The sequence below is a fragment of the Hyaena hyaena genome, unplaced genomic scaffold (genome assembly GCF_003009895.1).
Source record: "Hyaena hyaena isolate Hyena2069 unplaced genomic scaffold, ASM300989v1 scaffold_24, whole genome shotgun sequence".
In the NCBI taxonomy this organism is placed as follows: Eukaryota; Metazoa; Chordata; class Mammalia; order Carnivora; family Hyaenidae; genus Hyaena; species Hyaena hyaena.
In genome coordinates, this window is record NW_024080656.1 from 3,894,334 (window position 1) to 3,917,986 (window position 23,653).

General features: G+C 39.5%; 1 protein-coding gene across 1 annotated transcript in view; it reads left to right on the forward strand.

Moving 5' to 3' along the window:
• The first annotated feature begins 10,683 nt into the window (after window positions 1–10,683).
• The window catches only part of NSUN7 (NOP2/Sun RNA methyltransferase family member 7), a 59,844-nt gene continuing 46,874 nt past the window's right edge, over window positions 10,684–23,653 (forward strand). The window contains exons 1-4 of the mRNA XM_039227014.1: window positions 10,684–10,738; window positions 11,197–11,598; window positions 20,043–20,101; window positions 20,484–20,614. Of these exons, the coding sequence (XP_039082945.1) occupies window positions 11,286–11,598; window positions 20,043–20,101; window positions 20,484–20,614 (503 nt within the window). The 5' untranslated portion in view covers window positions 10,684–10,738; window positions 11,197–11,285. The remainder of the gene's footprint in view (window positions 10,739–11,196; window positions 11,599–20,042; window positions 20,102–20,483; window positions 20,615–23,653) is intronic.

The following is a 23,653-nucleotide window of genomic DNA, read 5'->3' on the forward strand; positions in this document are numbered from 1 at the left end:
AAGCGAAAGTCGGACGCTTAACCGACTAAGCCACCCAGGCGCCCCGAGAAAAGCATTCTTTATATTGAGTAAAAATATGCTTTTGGTGTTATTATGGACTGAATGTTTGTGTCTCCCTAAAATTTGTACATTGAAATTTAATCTCCAGTGTGATGGTATTTGGAGGAAGGACCTTTGGGAGATAAGCAGGCCATGAGAATAGAGTCCTCATGAATGGAATTAGTGCCTGTGAAAGAAAAGGACAGAGAGCCAGCTTCCTTTTATACAACAAGAAATCGGTCGTCTGCAACCCAGATGAGGGCTTTCACCAGAACCTAACCATGCTGGCACCGTGATCTGGGATTTCCAGTCTCCTGACTGTGAGAAAGAAATTTCTAAGCCGCCCAGTCCGTGGTCTTTGTATAGCAACCTGAACTGACTAGGCCAAGTACTATCTTAGTGTCTGTTTGTTTGTCATTATTGTTTAAGTAATGATTTAGTACATGAGGCTTTTTTGTTTTTAAGATAGCTTTTGCTTCGAGTCAACATGGAGAAGCAAGAATATGACTTGTTCACCCTTCAGAAACAACTAAAAAACTTGAGCAAACTGTAGAAAAAGCAGCATTCAAGAGACTGACGCTAGGCTACACAGGACAGTGATTTCTGAGAGATAGGAAACATATGACAGATGACCATAGCTGTCTTCAGCTTCTAGGCTTATTGCCTAGAGTGAATTTCCAGGACTCAGCTAACTGGGAGCCCGAGTGGAGCCCAGCCATCTCTCTGAGTGGAGGAGATGGAGCTGCAAGTCAAAGGGAGCCACGGCCAGTAGCATTCACAGAGCAGAGCACAGGACCGGAGAGTGTGGCACACAGAGACCACTCTGGAGATGCGCAGCTAAGTGCTGCTCACTGAATGTGTGTGAGGAAATGACCCAAGGTCAGGGAAAGGACCATCTGGAGAGATCACAGGGAAGAGTAGACTGTTCTTGGAACTCACCAAAGGCCAGGAATAGTCCCTGTTCCCAACAGCCAGAGTGGAAAACCTCAGAATTCATAGATACTGTTTGGAATACTAAGGTGAGTCTTGCCTCGGTAATGGGGGGGTTATTATTCCTAGGCCAAATGCTGCTCTGGTCGTGTTTAAATGAACTTAAAAGTTAGATCTGAAAGGAGCTAAGTGTTCCAGTATGTTTTTCCCTATACATACATACCTATGATAAAGTTTAATTTATAAATTAGGCACAGTAAGAGATCAACACCAATAATTAATAATTCAGTAGAACAATTATAAAAATATACTGTAATAGAAGTTATTTGAACGTGGTCTCTCCCTTTCAAAATATCTTATTGTACTATACTCACCCTTCTCATGATGATGTGAGATGATAAAGTGCCTACGTGATGAGATGTAATGAGGCGAATGATGCAGACCCTGTGACATAGTAGGAGGCTACTATTGACCTTCTGACAGCATGTCAAGAGCGTCATCTACTCCTGGACCTTGGCTGACCAAGGTCAACTGCAGAAAGTGTGGAGTGCCGGGGTAGTTCAGTTGGTTAAGTGTCCAAGTCTTGCTTTTGGCTAAGGTCATGCTCTCAAGGTTTGTGGCCTCAAGTCCAGCATCAGGCTCTGTGCTGATAGTGCAGAGCCTGCTTGGGATTCTCTCTACCCCCTTCAATCTGACCCTCCCTCACTTGCTCTCTCTCTCTCAAAGATAAATAAATAAACTAAAAAACAAAACAAAACAAAACAAAAAAACCCTGCAGAAAGTGAAACAATGGAAAAGGGGAGACTTCTGTAAATAAATGGTGAGAATACCCAGCCATAGATTATCCCTGCATTCTGACAGCACTGAATCCAGAGTGAACCCTGCTTCCTGGGGCTCTACCACAAATCACCTAACTACGGCCCCCATCCTATAACAGGTCCTTTCTAACACTCCTCTTCCCCGTGGTGTGCATTCTCCACCACTGCAGTGAATGATAAACCCAACTTGTTCGACTGTTGATGTGTTTCTGGTGGCTTTAGCTGGAAGGCACCGCTATTTCAAATATATTATTTAATGTAATCTTCATAACAAGAGCATAAGCCTGAATTTACAGATAATCCTAAGGTGCCTGGAGGTTAATTTAATTCAGAATTACAAGTGTAAAGAGACAAATCAGGGATTTTAACACAGGCTCCTTGTATGTTCCTCACTATTTTGAATGACTGAAGATGGGGAGCAAGATCAAGAAAAAAATAGGGGCTCCTGGGTGGCTCTGTCGGTTAAGTGGTTGACTTCGGTTCAGGTCATGATCTCACGGTTCATGGGTTTGAGCCCCCCGTCGGGCTCTGTGCTGACAGCTCAGAGCCTGGAGCCTGCTTCGGATTCTGGGTCTCCCTCTCTCTCTGCCCCTCACCCCTTCACACTCTGTCTCTCTCCTTCTCAAAAATAAACATTAAACAAAAAACTATTTTTAGAAAAAGAAAAAAATAAAGATATTCAAAAAGAGACAAAAGATTTTTTTCTCATGGTCTTTAACTGTCACTTTCATGGAGCAACATCTCCATCTTGTGATATTTTATAATGCATGCTTTTAACTAATTGTATTTTACAACCATATTCAGTCATTCAGATGCAACCAAGGTTAAAAATAATTATTTGATGTTATTTGCTCTATAGGCAAAATAAAATTAAGCCATTCAATTAAAAACTACAACTAATGAGGAAAGAAATGTTTTTTATTGTTATCTATAGTCCTTTTTTCCCCCTGAGAGATGACCCTGTTATATGTTTTCACTTTAAACTAATGTCTTTGCCGCACCTGGGTGGCTCAGTCAGTTAAGCATCTGACTCTTGATTTTAGCTCAGGTCATGATTTCACGGTCATGGGATCGAGCCTCGCATTGGGTTCCACAATGAATGTGGAGCCTGCTTGGGATTCTCTCTCATCCTATCTCTCTGCCCCTGCTCTGTTCCTTCTCTCTCTCTCAAAATAAATAAACATTAAAAAAAACTGTTATCAAAAAAAAAAAACAAAAACTGTTAAATGTCAAGGTGTCTGGGTGGCTCAGTCAGTTATGTGTCTGACTTTGACCCAGGTCATGATCTCACAGCTTGTGGGTTCAAGCTCCTTGTCAGGCTCTGAGCTGTTAACACCGAAGAGACTGCTTTGCATTCTCCCTCTTTCTGCCCGCCCCAGCTCGTGCTCTGTGTCTGTCTCTTGGAAATAAACATTAAATTTTTTTTATAAATAAAAAATAAAATGTTAAATGTCAAAAATAAAATATACAGATATAGCCCTTTACTTTTTTTTTACTTTTTTTTTAATGTTTTGTTGATTTCTGAGAGAGAGAGAGACAGCGTGAGCAGGGGAGGGTCAGAGAGAGAGGGAGACATAGAATCTGAAACAGGCTCCAGGCTCTGAGCTAGCTGCCAGCACAGAGCTCTATGCGGGGCTCGAACCCACGAACAGTGAGATCATGACATGAGCCGAAGCCAGCCGCCCAACCGACTGAGCCACCCAGGCGCCCCAGATATATCCCTTTACTTTTTAAAAGACAAGAAGTATTGGGGTTAGTCAGTTAAGCATCTGACTCTTGATTTCGACTCTGGTCATGACTCATAGTCACGGGATGAAGTCCCAGGGTTGGCTCCTAGATGAACATGGAGCCTGCTTTGGATTCTGTCTCCACTGCTCTTCCCCTCAAAATAAATAAATAATTTTTTTAAAAAAGGATGAGTAGTATCTGCAACTAAGGTACTACAGAAGATAAGATGACTTCTTTGGTTTTTCATTCATCGGTTGTAACTAACCTAGATTCCTTAAATATGAGACTATAGCAGCAGGAAAGAAATAAACTAGGGAGAAGAGCTAATTTAAAAACATGATAAGGAGCCAGATAGAAGATAGAAGAGTGGAAGAAAAACACTTGATGCTGGAGCATATGAATATAGCAATGAATATATTCCTAAAAAAATCATAACTGTCTGAATTTCAAGAAAATGTTTTCTAAGTCTCTTGAAAGACTGTAACTTGGGGCACCTGGGTGGCTTAGTCGGTTGAGCATCCGACTTTCGCTTAGGTCATGATCTCGCGGTTCGTGGGTTCGAGCCCCACGTCGGGCTCTCTGCTGACTGCCAGCTCAGAGCCTGGAGCCTGTTTCAGTCTGTGACTCCCTCTCTCTCTCTGGCCCTCCCTTGCTCACACTCTCTCTCTCTCCTAGAAATAAATAAAAACATTAAAAAAATTAAAAAAAAAAAGACTGTAACTGAAAGTTTAAGACAAAGTAGCATTGGCATATGGAGTAAATATTGTGCAGACATACTTACACTAAAAAATTATTTGTTAATGATCTGAAATTCAAATTTAACTGAACATCCTGTGTATAATCTGGCAATCCTGACTGTACATCCATTAAAAATAATCATAGTCAACTCATCAATTTACCAGCAGATGGCTCCCCAAATCTAGTTTAGAATAAGATAGTATACTTAAACCTAGTGATGAGTACTTATTGTCTCAGAGTTTTTATTGTTTTGAGTGTTTAATTGGTCTGGTGTGATTGGCTTAGTTTTGTGGGGAAGGGGAAGTTTTTATTTAGTTATATAAAAACATAAAATACCATTCTTCACCATTTCATATGACTCTTCATGATCATTAACTTTAGAATATGAAAGGGAAATAATAATTTAATTTGTAAAATTTTGTCTTCTATATTTGCTCAAGCATTTATATTTTATTTAAAAAAATTTTAAGTAGTCTCCACACGCAGGGTGGAGCTCAACACATGGCTCAAACTCACAACCTAATCTACCTGAGCTGAGATCAAGAGTCTTGACACTTAACCAACTGAGCCACCCATGTGCCTATTTGCTCAAGCATTTAAATGCTAAGGCAACATGTATAATTTAAGTGTAATGTGGCTCTGACATTTCACAAAGTAATTCTGTGCCTATTATTTTATGTGTTTTGAGTTTTAGGTCAGAGGTCTCCATAAAACCATACCTTTACCTCTTTCATGCATTTTGATTTGTTAGGAAATTCTAACATTGAGGCATGAGCTTTGTTTTGATTCAAAACACACATCCAGAGCTCCCAATGAAATAATCGATTCAACAGAATTTCAGTTGCCACAAGTTTACTAAGCTTTTGCCAATGCCAAAATGTCTTGATATGTTCAAGTATATGACTCGTCTTTCTAATAAAAAGTGTTCTAGAAATAATTATTGTCTTAAAGTCTATTTTGTCTGATAATAGCATAGCCACTCAAGTTGTCTTTTAGTTCTTTTTTCATGGCTGTGGTTTTTTTTTTTTTTTACCTTTTCACTTTCAACCTATTTGTATCTTTGAATCTAAAATATGTCTGTTGTAGACAGGATCTAGTTGGATTTTTAAATCCATTATACTAAGCCCTGTTTTTTAACTGAATATTTAATCCATTTACATTTAATGCAATTACAGATTAGGTAGGATTTATATTTACCATTTTTTCTATATGTCTTATGTCTTTGTCCTTATATCCACTTCTGCCTTCTTTTGCTAACAAAGCTTTTGAATAGATATGTAAAAACTTTTTTTAATGTTTATTTATTTTTGAGAGAGAGAGACAGAGAGAGAGAGGGAGGGAGGGAGGGAGGGAGGGAGAGAGAGATGGAATGCAAGCAGGGGAGGGGCAGAGAGAGAGAGACATACAGAATCCGAAGCAGGCTCCAGGCTCTGAGCTGTCTCCACAGAGCCTGATGTGGGGCTCCAGTTCACAAACCACGAGATCATGACCTGAGCTCAAGTTGGATGCTTAACTGGCTGAGCCACACAGGCACCCCTTGAATAGATATTTTAAATAGAGATGGGTAAATAAATATTAAAATAGATATTTAAATATCTTTCCCTTGTTGACTGCCAATCTTTTTCAGTCTCTTCAAATCCTTCTCCACTCACTTTTCTATTAGTAAATAAATTATAGACTTCAACATATCAAGAAACAAATACAAATAACAAATACAAAAATAAAAAACAAATACAAAGAGACTTGCTTGGGTTATGCAACTAAGTCATGACAACATTAGGACTAAGAAACAGGTCTTCCGATTCTATCTAGTTTCAAAGCTCCCACTACCACTGTGCCATGTTAGTGGACTGAGTTCATCTGTGACACGCGATCCCTCTAAGGTCTTTCTTGCCAGTTTTGAATTTCTTATATTTTCTCCCTCTTATTTCAGAGGAAGCATTGTTTCTCTAACTCTTTTTTAAAATGTTTATTTATTTATTTTTTAAATAATTTATTCATTTTTAAATTTACATCCAAGTTAGTCAGCATATAGTGCAATAATGATTTCAGGAGTAGATTCCTTAATGCCCCTTACCCATTTATCTCATCCCCCCTCCTACAGCCCCTCCAGCAATCCTTTGCTTGTTCTCCATATTTAACAGTCTTTTATGTTTTTTTAAAATATTTTTTTATTTATTTCTAGGAGAGAGAGGGAGATAACGTGAGCAGGGGAGGGTCAGAGAGAGAGGGAATCACAGACTCTGAAATAGGCTCCAGGCTCTGAGCTGGCAGTCAGCACAGAGACCGACGCGGGGCTCGAACCCACGAACCGCGAGATCATGACCTAAGCGAAAGTTGGACGCTTAACCGACTAAGCCACCCAGGTGCCCCAACAGTCTTTTATGTTTTGTCCCCCTCCTTGTTTTTATATTATTTTTGCTTCTCTTCCCTTGTGTTCATCTGTTTTGTATCTTAAAGTCTTCATATGAGTGAAGTCATATAATACTTGTCTTTCTTTGACTGACTGATTTCAGTTACCATACCCTCTAGTTCCATCCACATGCAAATGGCAATATTTCATTCTTTTTGATTGCCAAGTAATACTCTATTGTCTATATACCACATCTTTATCCATTCACTTATCGATGGACATTTGGGTTCTTTCCATACTTTTGCTCTTATTGACAGTGCTGCTATAAACATTGGGGTGCATGCACCCCTTTGAAATAGCACACCTGTGTCTCTTGAATAAATACCTAGTAGTGCAATTGCTGGGTCATAGGGTAGTTCTATTTTTAATTTTTTGAGGAACTCCATACTGTTTTCCAGAATGACTGCACCAGTTTGCATTCCCAACTATCTAACTCTTGAATTCAAATCTCTTAACACAGTGTTTCCCAAGTGCAGAGCCAGCACCATCAAAGTATGGAAGATGGGGCACCTGAGTGGCTCAGTTGGTTGAGTGTCTAACTCTTGGTTTTGGCTCAGGTCATGATCCCAGAGTCATGGGATTGAGCTCTGCATCAGGCTCCGCACTGAGCATAGAGCCTGCTTAAGATTTTCTCTCTTTCCCTCTGCTCCTCTCCCCTTCTTATGCGTTCTCTCTCTCTCTAAATAATAATAATAATAATAATAATAATGAAAATATTGAGTAAATAGTATAAATGGTAGGATATGGATATGGAAAAATAATCCATGAAGTTGGTGCTTGAATGACCAGCTCTGGGAAAATAGTGTTGGTGCAATCTATTATAATGGTTGTCTACTATAAACCCTTCTTTCCCCTGGGCCACAAAAGACAGTCAAGGGCTGGATGATAAGCCTCCTGAACCTCCATTCCCCATTGCACCCCAGGGAACTCAAACTTTTCCTTAGTTGCTGTTGTCATATTTGGCTTCTAAATTTCAGAATGTTGTTTCTGATGGTTCTGTCTCTGAACTGCTAGTGTCTGGACTTTCGTTCCTCTCCACTTGCCCCACCCTTCAGGACTCTGCTCCATCCCAGTTGTCTGCAGCTTCCAGATGAAGAGAGATTTTTTTTCCTCTTCTGCAAGTGGTTATAGCTCTTTTGGTTAGTCTTTGATGGGCTTGTGCAATCGTATTTTGGTTTTTCCAAAGGCATCTTTACATGATCATCTTACCATTTCCTTTTCAAGTTGTTTGGGACAAGTTTCCACGAGGAGTGGGCAAGAAGACACTTGAGTGATGCTACCTTCTATGATATGCAAAGCATTCCTTCATGCCAACTCTCACCCAGCATCAGAGGATGATGTTCACCCACTGCAGAGTGAGTTTCCTGCCTTCTTGGCATCTACCGTTGTCTTCTTCTCTGGGATGGCATATTTCAGTACCTGACCATCAGTCTCCAGATGCAGCCTACTCAAGGGGACTTGAGGATCCTCAGACAAATAGGACTCCTGATGCCTGCCCTAATACCCCAAAGTTCCTAGTTGGATATAGCTTAGGTCCACAATGGAACACTAGGTAACTTTATAAAAGAATAAGGAAAAGAATTGTTGCAAAAAAAAAAAGAAAAATCAACGATTATTTCTAAATGGCAATAATTATAAATTGAGTTCTGATGTTTCAAAACACAATTTCATTTCTGTAATGAGCTTCAGTGGAACTGAGCACAGTTTATATGCCCATATTAACTTGAAGCAAGTGAGAAAATGTATTATGAATACCTACTTGGCTAATACACACTAGCTGCTAGCTACTAGCTGCTAGCAAGGAATGTTAATTTACAAATATTTCAAATACTCTACCCCCTGGGGAAAGAAAATCAGTCCTTTAAGTTCTTTTGGTAGAAAGCTCCAGGCAACTAACTTTTAATTTTCCAAACCATCCCTGATTTAATGTTCTGATCATATTACAGAGCAACTTAAACAAAGATCACATTTTTTTTACTGCCTTGTGTTCACAACAGTTGAACCCACACACCTATCTCCATGGTGACTTCTGTCCTGTCCTCCCTGCGATTTAAGTCCACAATGAGACCATTAACCAGAAGTGAGAGGTAAGGAGGATTATTCACATGATTAAAGTAAATAGTAACCATGAATTCACTCACCCACAACTGTTTGCTTAAGCTTTACTTTGGGGATAGTGACTCTCATTAAATCTTGTTTTCAGTACAGTGAATTGTCACTCACATTGACCTATCATGGAAAAATAAGAAGCTCCTGAAATGATATTTTAAAAGACAATAGTATTTCAAAGTTTATAGCTAGCTATCGTCTCACATTTTCAGCAGATTGTACTGTGTACTGCGTGATGTATAATAAAACGTATCGTGACCCCAAGGCATCTTCATATTTGTAATCTTCTGTGCATCTATGTGAAAGACAGTGATATTTTGCTAGTATCTGGGAATAAAATATTACTTATAATAAAAATAAAAAGAGATAATAACACTATTTAAGAGTTTGAGTTTTATGGGCTATGTGACAGCGAGACGGCAGAAGGAGGGGGAGTACAGTATGTTCACAAATACTTATAATAAAAATTGAAGGATGCTCAAGTACATCTATTCATTAATTTCTTGAGAGTGAGGTCCCTGATCATTTCCACACATTCATTTTTATTTCCAGAGCCAAACATGATGCCAGATACATGGTAAAAACTTAATATATATTCCTTATTTGACATTCTGGGAATAATGGAAATGAGTAGACTAGTGGGGGAAGGGGTCAGAGATAGAGGCTGGCAGCAGAGACTGCTAATTGTTCTGCTAATGGAAGAATATCCATTATTCTTCGTAGCAAAGGTTCCCTTGATTTCTAGTTGGACACATATGCCAAAACTCTCTTTGCAGCTAGGTATACCATGTGACTAAGTTCTGGCCAATGGAATGTGAGGAAAAGTGATGTGTTTTTCAGGTTATGTCCTTGAAAGGAACGGGCCTGCCCTCCCTTTCCTCTTAGTTCTCCCAATCACTGCTATGGGATGCCTGGGTGGTAAGCCACCCTGGACTAAGTTGAGAAGGGCAAAGCCCTTACATGCAGCCTAAAATAGAATGTGGGCCCCGACAACTTTGTGGAGGAAAGCTGCTGTGCCAACAGGACTTTATGTGAGAAGTAAACGGGTTGAGGCCAATGGTTAGTTTGAGTCTCTATCACAGTGGCTAAATTCATATCCTAATACAATCAGGAAGAATTTATAGAGGCAGTGCTTGCACTGAGTTTCAAAGATTGAGTAGGAGTTCACCCACCAGGTAGACTCAAAAATTAAAGTAGCCATATTTAAACCCTTTGGGGAGGTTTATATTTGTTCCAAGTACCATGCTATAATTTGGAGGGTGGCATAAATTTGATCGTTTTTAAGTCCACTTTCAGCAAAGTCTTTCTTTGCAAGCAGCTCCTGGAAAAGAGGGATGCGGTTTTAAGCTGGCGAAGGCCTTTACCCAACTTGCCCTGGAAGAGTCTGTCTTATGTGATATCCATTGTTCTAAAAAGTAGGAAAATCAAGTAGGCTCGTCTTTTTTCCCCTTTTTCTCCAGTAGCTATCCTCCTCCACTTTAACATTTCTGGCGCCCCTGCCCGACGCGCCAAGGCGGGTGATGTCAGAGACACAAAATTCTTGCTTTCGAGGAGACCGCCCTGGACGTGTCGGGAAAGAGGGGGGTCCCTTGCGGTTCTGAGGAAGTCGAGGACCCTCGGGACGGAGCGATCCAACCGCTCCAAGCGGTCTGGAGCTGGCGTCGCAGAGCTCTGGGGGAGGAGCTACCAGCTGGATGAGAGGAGGCCTGGTCAAATCCCGCGGGAACGGCCCTCCCGCGGCGTCAGGCCACGCTCCCGGTTGCCATGGAGACCCGGTCGCGGCCGGCCGGCCGACAGCAAGAGGCTGGAGACGCCCAGCCTTGCCGGGCCTGAGCCGCGGGGCCACGGGCGCCGCGCTCCAGCAGGCTCCGCCGCCGCGTCCGCGAAGGGCCACTGAGCGTGACCTGGGGAGGCCGGAAGGCGCGCCCTGCTTTCGGGAACTGGAGAGACGCGAGAGCCGGAGGTCGGGACTCCCCGCCCCACTCCGAACCCGGTTGGTGAGAGAGGCTGCATTTGAACCGAGCTGCCTTCGTGGGCCGCCGCCGCCGCCCCGCCGTCCTGGGCTTCCGAGGGCACAGTTCAGACACCGGCGTCCGGTGCCCCAAGTGCAACGGCTGCCGCGTGTCCGTCCCCGAAGCCCCGGGAAATATCCGCCCTCTGGGGTAGGGGGCGCCCGTGGGGCCGCAGACGCGGTGCGTGGGGAGCGCTACCCCCAAAGGAGCGTAGGGCAAAGTCCCTAGGGAGAAGATTCCCGGCTCTGGGCGTGGGGACGTTTGGTAAGGTCTTGTGCGGCCCCAAGTGTGGGACGCCCGGATCCGCGAGTAGATGCCACCGCAGTCTTTCAGGCCGCAACGGAATGGGCCACCAAGTGGGTCCCGCAGAAATAGTGATTTACCCAGATAACCTTTTCTTTGTTCACAGAGACGATGCTTAAGGTACAGGGAAAACCGTTTCCTGGAACACCTGAGTTGTAATTCAGTCTTGAGTTACCGACAGTCAAGGGGCAAACAATGCTTCATGCCACGAGTGAACTGGAGTTTTCGAACGAAAACAGTACGGAGGAGATCTCCCAGCTCGCTTCCCTGGCACTGTCAGATGACACAGCAACCAGCGAAAAAACCTCCGCTGGTTTACCCGAAAAAACTGGCTACCGGGACTCCGTTTACGTTACGGCAGCAAACATTTTTCAGGGTATTCGATTCGAAAAGTCACCAGAGAAAGTCTTAATTAAGTATGGGAATGAACCCCTGCCGTCCTTGACCGAGTCTGAGGATGAATCCTTTCAGCGTTCTTCCTATGAGCTGGCTTTCAGTGCTCTGAAGTGTGAGTAGTACCAGGGTTAAAGATACGCAGTAAAAGAAAATAATGAGATTTGTGGAGTTCAGTCCCACTCCTGGCCTCTGGTGCACCTCGGGTTTTGTTTTTACATATTTGCATATCTTTGGTCAGATGCTTGTCAAGGAGTTAGGAGACTTCCAGTAGAACAATCTCTTTCATGCCGGAACTGTTCAGGTTCCCAGTGTCTAGGACCTTGCCTGTCCTTAGATAGATGTAATGCACAGACATTAAATTGAAGAGGGAAACAATTCCATTAACAAGAGCCCACTGAAGGATCCAAGTACGGTTCCCCCCACATCGCTTGGGTTACGTCTTAACCAGTTTCTGTGTTTACCCCTTGTATATTAGTGTATGAACTTTCACAAATACAAAAAGCAGTAGGAGAGGACCAGAGATGGAATAAGAAGAAAAGGTACAATATATTAAAAATGAGTATCAAAAATGAAATCAACCCCAATTAAGATGATCCTGTTCATAGCCAATAGCCTAAATTTTGGGAGCTTGTAAAGTTATTCAAACTTCTGTAGAATTCCGTTCTAATTTGCGTCCAGGGTTTGAGATGCAGTGTTTCACATTTGTTCAATGGTGGTTAACTATCAGCTCCCGTGTGTGGAGTTGACTCTGGGACAGAACCAGATATTGTTACTGTGACAGCAGCCAGTGACAGGGTCTGGAAAGGTTTGTTTTTGTACTAGCTATAAGCTTTAATACAAGTTTAGAATCTTCTGATTCAGACACGCCATTATCCGTTGCTCCCCTGTCCCCTTTAAACTGTAATGTTTATACTGAAGTGAGTGAATGCAGTTCCAAAAAGAAGCTCCAGAAATATTTGGAGTTTAGCAGCGTGCCTGAAATGATGAGCATGTGGTATCCTAAAGCGACACCTTGAAAGGGCAACACTAATTTGCATGTATTTCCTTAGTATTAGTCCGTACTGGGCCTTCTCCATCCTTGCACATAGGCACTTACCAAGTGGTTAGTTGAACTAAAATGTCCTGTTAATTATTTAGATGTGAATATATATTTTTGGTAGTTTACAGACATGCTGCAGCTCAACTCTGAAGCCAGAAATTTGTCAACATAGAGAAAAATTTAATGTCAGGAGGCAATTTCTCTTTAATTTCCATTTCTTTGTTTGTTCCTGCTGGTGGATTTTTTTTTTTCCTTTTTAAATCTGTCTTAGCCATTTTTTTCTTTTGCAGCATAATCTTTCACATTATTTCATCCATTCCTTATACCTGCTTTTAAAAAATGTAGTTTTAGAGACCAAAGTGTTGTACTTTAGATGATGAGCCAAATGAACATTTTTACATTTTTCTCCTTGTGACAGTGAAAGGCAGACTGGGCATCTGTGTTAATTAGTTGGTATTTAATGTTAATGCCAAAATTCTATTATAGACAATTTGTTTTCCTAATGGAATATTGAGTTTTACATTTAGAAATCAATACTAAAAGCCTGAAGTCATTTTATATGTGATCAATGCATTGACTAAATGGTGATATGTGCACACTAGATTATCTTTTTCTTTCTCTCAGTCTTTATTTCTATTTTATGAAAGGGTCTTGGGACTATTTTATATTTTTTCAATGACCCCAAAAATCCCATTAAGATAAGGTAATGTCATAGACCTTTACAAATCTGCTTTTGCTTGAAATGTTCAGTTTTAGAATCCTAATTCATTTAAACATTTTTTTTAATGTTTTATTTATTTCTGAGAGAGAGACAGAGGCAATGCGAGCAGGGGAGGGTCAGAGAGAGAGGGAGACAAAGAATCCGAAGCAGGCTACAGGCTCAGAGCTAGCTGTCAGCACAGAGCCTGACGCAGGGCTTGAACCTACGAACCATGAGATCATGACCTGCAAAGTCGGATGCTTAACCAACTGAGCCACCCAGGCACCCCTAAAATTCTAATTCTAAAATAAGTTCAAATTCTAAAGTAGAATGGCTTTGGTTGTTTACTTGGCACAAATATTATTTTCTTCTTAAAATAATAATATATTGCTTGAATTATTATCTGAATAATCTCTAAATGTTCAAATGAAATAAAGCCAGAATTCCTTTTTTTTTTTTTTTAATAAAGCCAGAATTTCTAAATGTATTAGATTTCCAAGATAATTAAGAGCCTGATAGTTTGGCTTTAAGGTCTTGGAGGCTCTGCATTTCGCTTTTAGCTTCTGTATTATCAGAGTTCTACCAATAGTTTCACATGATATTTTATAAACTCACATTTGGCTTGTACATTATAGGTTCAGGGAATCACAGTTCAGAAAAGAAAACTCAGGATTTCTTTCCTACAGTTTTATAGGAGTCGTAAAGCTAAAAATGTTAATGTATAAACTAAAGAGGGCTTGGGTAATGATCCCTTTTGTTGGTGAAGTTGTGAATAGGTTGTTGTGTGTGTGTGTGTATGGAAGTACAAGGAGAAGGAAAAAATGACAGAAAATTCCTTCATTATATAAATGTTAAGTATATTCCTTTGGTTGTGTTTTAAATATTTCAGTTTTATTGTTTACTCTTTTGTGGATGTCCTTTGTGTATAAGCTCTTTCAAAGGAGAGAGAGTATTTATCTGATTAACCTTTTAAAGGTTAAATAAAGGGCTCAGTATGTCTTTTTGAGATGAAGACAACCACTATTCCTGCTTTACTAAATAGCTCCAAAGTCAGTTTTCTGCTAAAGAAGGTAATGAAGAGTCACCTATTTCTTTTAAGTTTTACTTCTGTCAAAGAAATAGAGTACTAGCAGCTAATTTGTTTTTTCAAAGAATCTCTGGCTATTTCAAGAATTCTAACTATTAAAAAAGAAGAAACCCTAGAAAATGATTTCTTAAGAAATAAACTAATGAACCACAAGTAAAGAAAACAGAAAACTTGAAGAAAAAGATGTCCATGAAACTGTTGATATTATTCTTGGCTTAATTCTTTCTCCATCCTCTCCAAGTACATATAGTAGTTGGTGAACTTTCAGTCTCAGGAACTGGCTGTGGCATTAACCTGGCCATTTCAGAATCTTCTAACCTGTCAGTGAAAAACCTAGTAAATGCTTAATGTATGGTTCTTTTATGGCTTTGGTAATTAGTAATTGTAGGTGGAGTCTTGGGTAACTACTAAGGTAAACGTACCTACTTTGGGTACCTTTAGGGTCAGTGATTCTCTGGAAGGACTTACTGAACTTATGAAAGCTATTATGACATGGTTATAGTTTATTACAGTGGAAGGTTATTTAAAATCAATACCAGAAGAATGTGCATCGGACGGAGTCCAGGAGAGACCTGGTGCAAGTTTCCTATCATCCTTTCCCAGTGGAGTCTATGGACAATGCTTAATTCTCTTAGCAATGATAGGACAACGGGAATGAAGCATTGTAGTATGTGAATGTAGTACTGAAGTGTAGGGAAGCTCACCCAAGCCTTGCTGTCCAAGGTTTTTATTGCTGTCAGTCACGTAGACAAAGAGTGACCCTGTGGTTGACCTATCTCAGTCTCTAGCTCTTCCAGAGGTCAAGCTGACACCATGTTGCTTACAAACACCCCATGTAAACAAAGACACTTTCATCAGGCAAGATATTCCAAAGGCTTATAGAAGTTATCTCCGCAGAGTGCCAAACCTTTCTTTGGAGTGTTCAGAGTTTGGCCATCCAGGCCTGCTGAGTTAATATTTTTAAAGTTTATTTATTTATTATGAGAGAGACAGAGAGAGAGAGAGGGAGGGAGGGAAGGAGAGAGAATGAGGATGACTGAGGGAGGGGCAGAGAGGGAGAGTGAATTCCAAGCAGGCTCCGTGCTGACAGCTCAGAGCCTGATGCCGGGCTAGATCTTACGAGATCATGACCCAAGCCAAAATCGAGCTTAACCAACTGAGCCACCCAGGTGCCCCTTGCTGAATTAATTCTTGACTGTATAGTGATTCATTAGAAAAATAATCTAGATCAATAACCACTCTCCTTGTCTTGTAAGAGGTTAATCCAATTTTCTTGAATGACAATAATGGTACCTTATATTTGCATCCTTTTCGTAATTCACAAAACAAAATATCATTGGATACACCAGTTCTTTGAGACTCAAGGTTCTCGTTTTGCAAATGAAAAAAAAAATTGAGGGAAAATCAAGAAGAGATTAAATGATATACCTAAGGAGCCAAGCAGGAAGAAGATTAAAAAGAGGAAGTATTTCATTTGATAGGAAAGGGTGGTAGAATAAGCAACCCCATCCCTAAGCCTAGTTTTTTTTATGGTTCCATGTTGTTTTTTTTCTTTTCAATTTTTATTTAAATTCTAATTAGTTAGGGGCGCCTGGGTGGCTTAGTCGGTTGAGCGTCCGACTTTCGCTTAGGTCATGATCTCGCGGTTCATGGGTTCGAGCCCCGCGTCGGGCTCTGTGCTGACTTCCAGCTCAGAGCCTGGAGCCTGTTTCAGTCTGTGACTCCCTCTCTCTCTGACCCTCCCCTCCTCACACTGTGTCTCTCTCTCTCTCTAGAAATAAATTAAAAAAAAAAAATTCTAATTAGTTAACATATATGGTAAAATTGGTTTCAGGTGTAGAATTTAGTGATTCATCACTTACATTCAACACTTACATATATCACAAGTGACCTCCTTAATACCCATCACCCATTTAGCCCATCCCCTTGCCCACCTTCCCTCCAGCAACCCTCAGTTTGTTCTCTGTAGTTAAGAGTCTGTTTTATGGTTTGCTTTTCTCTCTTTTTTTTTTTTTTTTTTGGTTGTCTATGTTCATCTGTTTTATTTCTTAAATTCCACATTTGAGTGAAAGCACAAGGTATTTGTCTTTCTCTGACTAACTTATTTTGCTTAGCATAATACCTTCTAGTTCCATTCATGTCATTGCAAATGTAAGACTTAATTCTTTTTTTGACTAAATAATATTTCATTGCATATACATATGTATATACATACATGTATATGCATATATGCATGTATGTGCACATACATATATATGTGTATGCAAGGGAATGTTATCACTTCTTTATCCATTCATCAGTCTATGGACATTTTGGGTCTTTCCATAGTTTGGCTATTTTGAGAATGCAGTATAAACATCAGGGTGCATGTGCCCCTTTGAATCTATATTTTTGTATTCTTTGAGTAAATACCCAGTAGTACAATTGCTGGATTCTAGGGTAGTTCTATTTTAAACTTTTTGAGGAACCTCCATACTGTTCTCCAGAGTGGCTTCACCAGTTTGTATTCGCACCAACAGCGCAGAAAGTTTCCCCTTTCTCCACATCCTTGCCAACATCTGTTTCCTGTGTTGTTAATTTTAGCCATTCTGAGAAGTGTGAGGTGGTATTTCATCATGGTTTTGACTTGTAATTCCCTGATGTTGAGTGATGTTGAGCATCTTTTCATGTTTCTGTTAGCCATCTGGATGTCTTCTTTGGAAAAATGTCTATTCATGTCTTCTGCTCATTTCTTGACTGGAATATTTGTTTTTGAGCTGTTAGGTTTGATAAATTCTTTATAGATTTTGGATACTAACCCTTTATCAGATATGTCATTTGTAAATATCTTCTCCCATTCTCTATGCTACCTTTTAGTTTTGTTGATCATTTCCTTTGCTGTGCAGAAGCTTTTTTATCTTGATGAAGTACCAATAGTTTATCATTGCTTTTGTTTCCCTTGCTTCCAGCGATGTGTCTACTAAGAAGTAACTAAGACTGAGGTCAATGAGGTGACTGCCTGTATTCACCTCTAGGATTTTGATGGTTTCCTGGCTCACTTCTAGGTCTTTCATGCATTTTGAATTTATTTTTGTGTACGGTGTAAGAAAGTGGCCTCGTTTCTTTTGCATGTTGCTGTCCAATTTTCCCAACACCATTTATCGAAGAGACTTTTTTCCATTGAATATTCTTTCCTGCTTTGTCAAAGATCAGTTGACCATTTGGTTGTGAGTCCATTTCTGGGTTTTCTATTCAGTTCCACTGGTCTTTATATCTGTTTTTGTGCCAGTACCATACTGTTATTAATGACTACTGTCACATGAAGGAAACTCTGTGAAAACATATTAAAAATAGAGAAGGAGAACCTAGAGAAGAGTCAAAAGAAGGAAGATCTTCCACCTTTCTTCCAGAATGGGAGGAATGACAAGATGGGCTATGTGAATTTTAGGGGTCTAGTAAATAGCACTCCTCCTTGACACTTGAATTTGGACCCACTGAGAGAGGAAAAAATATAGGTGTTTGGGGACATGGTTTTAGATCTCCAGCCAAGTGGCTTGCCAGTCCTTTACTACTGAATTAGAGATTTCTCATCTAATCCATGACACAGCTGAAAAAGTGTAGACCTCTCTATTGCACTTCTGCAGACACGCTGGCAGAAAATCTTTCTCTGGGGAAGGCCCCTCTGTATTGAAAACCTGAAGAATGGAGGTTAAGAGTTCTCTTCAACAGACTAAAGAGAAAAGGCTCTAATTAGTGGGGGACAGGGAATAGTTCAAGTTATTGTGCTGAACTAAGTAGGATAGGCAAGGTTTATAATCTTGAAGTAAATCCTGGTAACTCATATTAGTCATTAACAATGTGTTTTATATAGCCATTCTGGTTTGTTATAAGAGGAAGATGAAGACAGGCAGTGTAATGTTTTGGTAATGAGCATGCACTTTGGCGCCAGACTGTCTGGGTTTGAATCCTTGATTTGCCACTTGCTGTGTGACTGTGAACATCTTATTTACCCGTTATTTGCCTCATTTCCTAATCTATAAAACAGGGATAATGATGATACCTAATTCATAGGATTGTTATGAGAGTTAATTGAATACTAAATGGAAAGCACTTAGAGCAAGGTGTAGCACATAGAAAGCACTATCTAAAATATACAGTTACCACTAATGTTGATATTGCTATATGAGAATGCTATGTAAATTGTAGATACACAAAAGTAATGCATTCTGCAGAGTATCAAAGGCGGGCCAAAGATGTTATCATTTTTGACAAGACCCCCCCAGAGGATAAATGCAACGTTGGCAAAATCATCATTATTTTTTACATTCTGCCTCTCCTATTTCTTAGGAGCTAAGCATCTCCATTGCTCAGATTTCTATAGCCTGTTCAGGTCTGTTGCCTTAGAAGCCCTTTATTCTTATGATGACCAGATTTTCTGTGATAAATATTGGGACCCGTGCTGAGAATCTTTGAAGTGGTTAGGAATTGGTTTGCTAGTACTTAGGGTGCAAAACTAAATCTATTTTCCTTATAAGTGAAATGGGGATATTGTCTTGTTAATATAGCCATAATTGGTGGCTCAAATATGGATTAGGACTCCCAAAGGATTTCCTATAAAAATTGTAGTCTATGCTGCCATTAGTCACTTCCTTTTAGTTTCCCTATCCTACAAATAAAAACTGAAATTCAATAGTGTAGTGTGCATATAGTAGGTTTTCCACATATAGTGAATGAATTGAAGCTTGCTAGCCTCTCTTTCTGCTCAGCTGATTAAAACATTTGCTTCATGACGTATATATAGTTTTAAGTAGTTGTAACAAAAGGAACACTCCTGCACACTAGGGAGGCTTTTCAATATGTCTACTGGTTTCCCTTTAGTACCTTTGCAATTATCTCTCTGCCTGGAATGTCTCTCCTCCCAGATCTTTCTATGGCTAACTCCTTGTCATTTGGGTCTTAGATTAAATGTCATCAGTGTCTTCACTATGAGTCTTACCAAATATTTCAGTAAGAGATAAGACCAATCTAACACAAACTCTTTGAAAGAATAAAGGAAGAGGAAACACTTCCCACCTGGTTTACAAGGCCAGTGTAACCTTTATACCCACATTGACAAGGATATTATAAGAAAAGGAATGATAGACCAATATCCCTAGTGAACATAAACATAGAATAAAACTAAATAAAATATTAGCAAATTGGATCCAGCAACATATAAAAAGGATACGGCATTTAAATTAGATCCTCTTAAGTGTTTTTCAAAAGACATAAATTAAAGGCTGGAACTTCTTTATTACTACTTTAGGTATTCAGATAGTGCTCCTTTGACTAGGATTTCATGTGAAGCTTGGCTCGTAAGGGTCTAGGATTCATAAATATGAAAAACATTCATCATGTCATTATAATCTGAGTCTTTGTCAAGAATTGAGGTATATTTTAATTATGAAAGTAAAGGTATTTGGTGGCATTGCATAAAGTGTATTTTTTTAATGTTTATTTTGAGAGAGAGAGAGAGGGAGCATGTGTGCATCTGCTTGTGAATGAGAGAGGAGCAGAGAGAGAGGAGGAGAGAAAATCCCAAGCAGGCTGTGCTGTCAAACATGGGGCTTGATTTTATTTCCTGAATTGAAGTTAAGAGTTGGATGCTTAACCTGCTGAGCTACCCAGGTGCCCCTTAACTGTATTTTGATTCCAAACTTTTCATTTTCAGTTTTGGTATTTTCAGTAACAGACATTTTCCTTGTCTTGCAGATCAAGATATTTTGGAAACTATATTAATAGACAGCTATATCTTCCCAAGTGCCACAATAGTAAGTAGACAACTTTTATATAATTAGCTGTCTCATGATTGTTATTTAGAAAGTGCTAAAAAGCCTTTAGATTTAAATACGACTAGTTTGCTTAATGCTGAGACCTCTTCAAAATGCATCCTGAGCTCTCTCCTACTTCTAATACTGATCCTAGTCCTTTCATTATGATGAACATACCGAACATACCAAATACTGTCTCTTTAAAATGGTTTGTTTTTTTATTGGATTTTTTTTCTATTTGGAAGTTCTTCTCTATCTCCCAATGCAACCAGGCTATGTAAAACTAGTCATATTTCTGTTCTCTTTTGAAAACATAGTGGAATACAAAATATCACTATTAGATATTGCTTGTATACTTTTCTTTATGTGTTTCCCCCGGTAGCCAGATCATTTGAGCAGTCTTATTATTGTGATGCTGTACGATTTCCAAGATAGAAAATTTCAAGCTCGTTTCCTTTCTGATAATGAAGAGCCCATAGCAGAAGTTCAAGAAGTAGAGAACCTTCTTAACAGGTAATTATAGAAGTGCAAAGGATGTTTTATATGAAATCATTATTAGTATTTTCATTGGTAAAATTGTATACAGCAGAATGTGTAGATAAGTGTCAAAAATTTATGGAGAAAATATATAAAAGCTCATGTTTCTTGAGTTCCTGTACAAACAGCCTTGAACAGGTTAAATATTCTGTTTAAAATCAAGTTGTTTTGGAAAGCTTGAATTGTAAGATCCAACTTGTAAGTATTTGGAAAATCATGAAAAATTCTTAGTAATGTTTTAGCACATACATAAATTAAGCTTCATTTGAAACACCTATTATTTATTTACTTAGCTTTGTTTACAGCTCTTTTAAAAAATCTAACATGTATCAAATGAGAAAATTCCACTATTTTGGCAAATTAAAAAAAAAAGCTTCGACATAGTTAAAAAACAAGCAAACATGTTTTAAATCTGTTTTCTTTTTAGCCTAAATGTTGGCAGAAATCTACTATGAGGATAATAATAGTACCTACCTAAAAAGGTGGTTGGGAAAATGAATAAAACAATGCATGCAAAATGCTTAGCTTAGAGCCACACACATAGTAAATAAATGGTCAATAAATGTTAAGTGCTACTGCTGTTAGGGCTTTTGTTATCCTGTTGTTGAACCTTAATGGAAAGCAGAATATAGCTACGACAGTCTTGTAGGAAGATTTTTACCTAGTAAATAATCTGAAACAGTTTCAGTAGGATATCTGATTTTATACTGTTATGGGAAATTTAAGCAGTTTCATTTAAATTATTGAAGGCTGAGGCCAGAGGGCTAAGGTAATGGAGTAGTAATAACAGCTTACATTTACTGAGCACTTAATATATATCAATCACTGTTGTAAGGAGCTCTCGTTAATAACAGTGTATGAGGAAGATAGTTAGCAACCTGTATTTTGACACATGGGAAAACTGAGGCAAAGACAGGTTACAGGAACCTACCTAATGCTATAGATCCGAGAAGGGAGTAGCCAGATTAAAATTCAGAAAGGCTGATTCCAAGTCCAAGCGTTGACCATTTATATGCTACAACTCCTTCCACTTAGGATAGTGAACTTTGGTTGGTGTACTCTGGAAGATTAAAGATAAGATACAGTCATATCTCATGTCAGATGTAGCCATAAGAAATTTTAAGACGGCAAAGAGCAAGAGGAAGCAGAAGTACATACCCTCTGTATTAGATAAGTGAGGTCTCACCCCTGTTTACTGTGTGGGTTCCTAGGTAACCCCCTCACTGCCCATCCCATTAATGGGCAATCTGCCTCCAACCACAGGTGTCCAGGAATGGTACAAAAACATCAGAGAAAAATTGGTGGGGCAGTGTGCTGTGGGACAAGCTCAGAGTTTCAGCTTTGCTGAGCTTCCCTCAGGTTCTATTTGACTTAGACAGGACACAGGAGACATTGATGGAAACACCATCTTAGTTTCAGTGAACCTAATGAGAGTTGGGGTTAGCCTGAGTCAGCCAGAAAAGCCGCAGGGCTCTAACCAAGTAAGAAAGACCAGATTATGCGTTCATCAGCTGCAGATTTTTAGCTGAATGCTAGCAAGGCAGGTATGAATAGAACAAGCAAAGTTCATGGCTCAGGAAGCCAGAGGAACCAGAAGACATTACTGTCTAAGGATTCCTGATTCCCCAGACCTTTCCCTTTCCCCATAATACCATGCTACCTTCTGCCTTGACACATACCGGTTACATTCTTGCTAGGGTGATAGTTTTTCCCCTTACACAAACCAATAAAGGTTTATATAATGCAAATCTTACTCCCAAACTGATCAGTTTACCAATCAAATTAACAAATTCTTAGTATATTTAACTCAAATTAAATATACTAGGAGAAATGCATGTATGTAGTGATTGAATTGCAGAGAATAGTAGAGCGGTATACATTTATAAAACAACACCAGAGTTTTTAAACAAGAGTCTCAGCTTTCAAGTAACAGACCCCCTGTTCAGTTAGTTTCAGCAAAAATGAGAAAGATACTGGGATGTATCCTACAACTCAAAGACTCAGAAAGAGTGAAATCAGCAAGAATTGGATAGGTTAGGACTTTCATTATCTCTGTTTTTTAATCTTTTCATCTCTGCTTCTCTCTTAGTATCTGCTTCATTCTCTTTTTCTCTGCATGTCTGCCCACATGCTTCTCTAGTCTACATGGAAAAAGCCCTACTCTTGCACCCCAGTTCCTGAGCTTACATGTTACAGTTGTGTTGTAGTTTCTTCATGTAGACTAACTTATCATCTCCATATCCCACTTCTAAATTCTAGCTCTCCCAGGAATTTCATTGGCTCCATGTGGACCCCCAAAGCCAGTAGAGTGGGACTCTGAACTCAGACAGGACATTGACCTGATCAACCTCTGTAGACCTTCTGGGGTTTGGGACTGGGGGCTGTTTTCTCCAGGGTAGTAGAATCATTGTCAGCTTGAAATGGACCTTAGTATGTTTTTACTGAGGGGATAAAAACTAATTTTAAGAGGTGATAGAGGAAGTAATTATTTAGCAAGAAACCGAATACGAATGACTTCTTTCTTATGAAAATTCACCTTGATCTTTGTTGTTATTGTCTCTACCTGGGATCCTTGTGTTTTATATTCTGTACCAACTTGTATCTTTTCCTTCATTGATTCATGGCTTTGAAGATATAATCCAAAATGATATCACTTTTGACATATGCAAGGTCCTTATGCACTCCTTTCTTGTATAAAATCAATTCTGTCTTTAATACTATGTGCATGGGTTAAATAAAAAGATACCATAATCTCTTCCTTTCTCATTCTCCATGCCCTCATACTAGCCCAAAAATCTGTTCCTGCCAAATAATTTGTTGCACTCTGTGAGGCAGAACTGGAGAATGAGCAGTGAAAGACTAGAGAGGCCACAGCAGGGGAAAGAGTTAGTAGTCTATCCTCCCAAACCATCCCAAACTATTAATCCTGAAATCTTCTGTGTTACATTAAGGTGCCAACATCTGCCTAGATATCATCCCTGATTTGTCTTTCCTCCCCATCCCTGCGCCCTTACC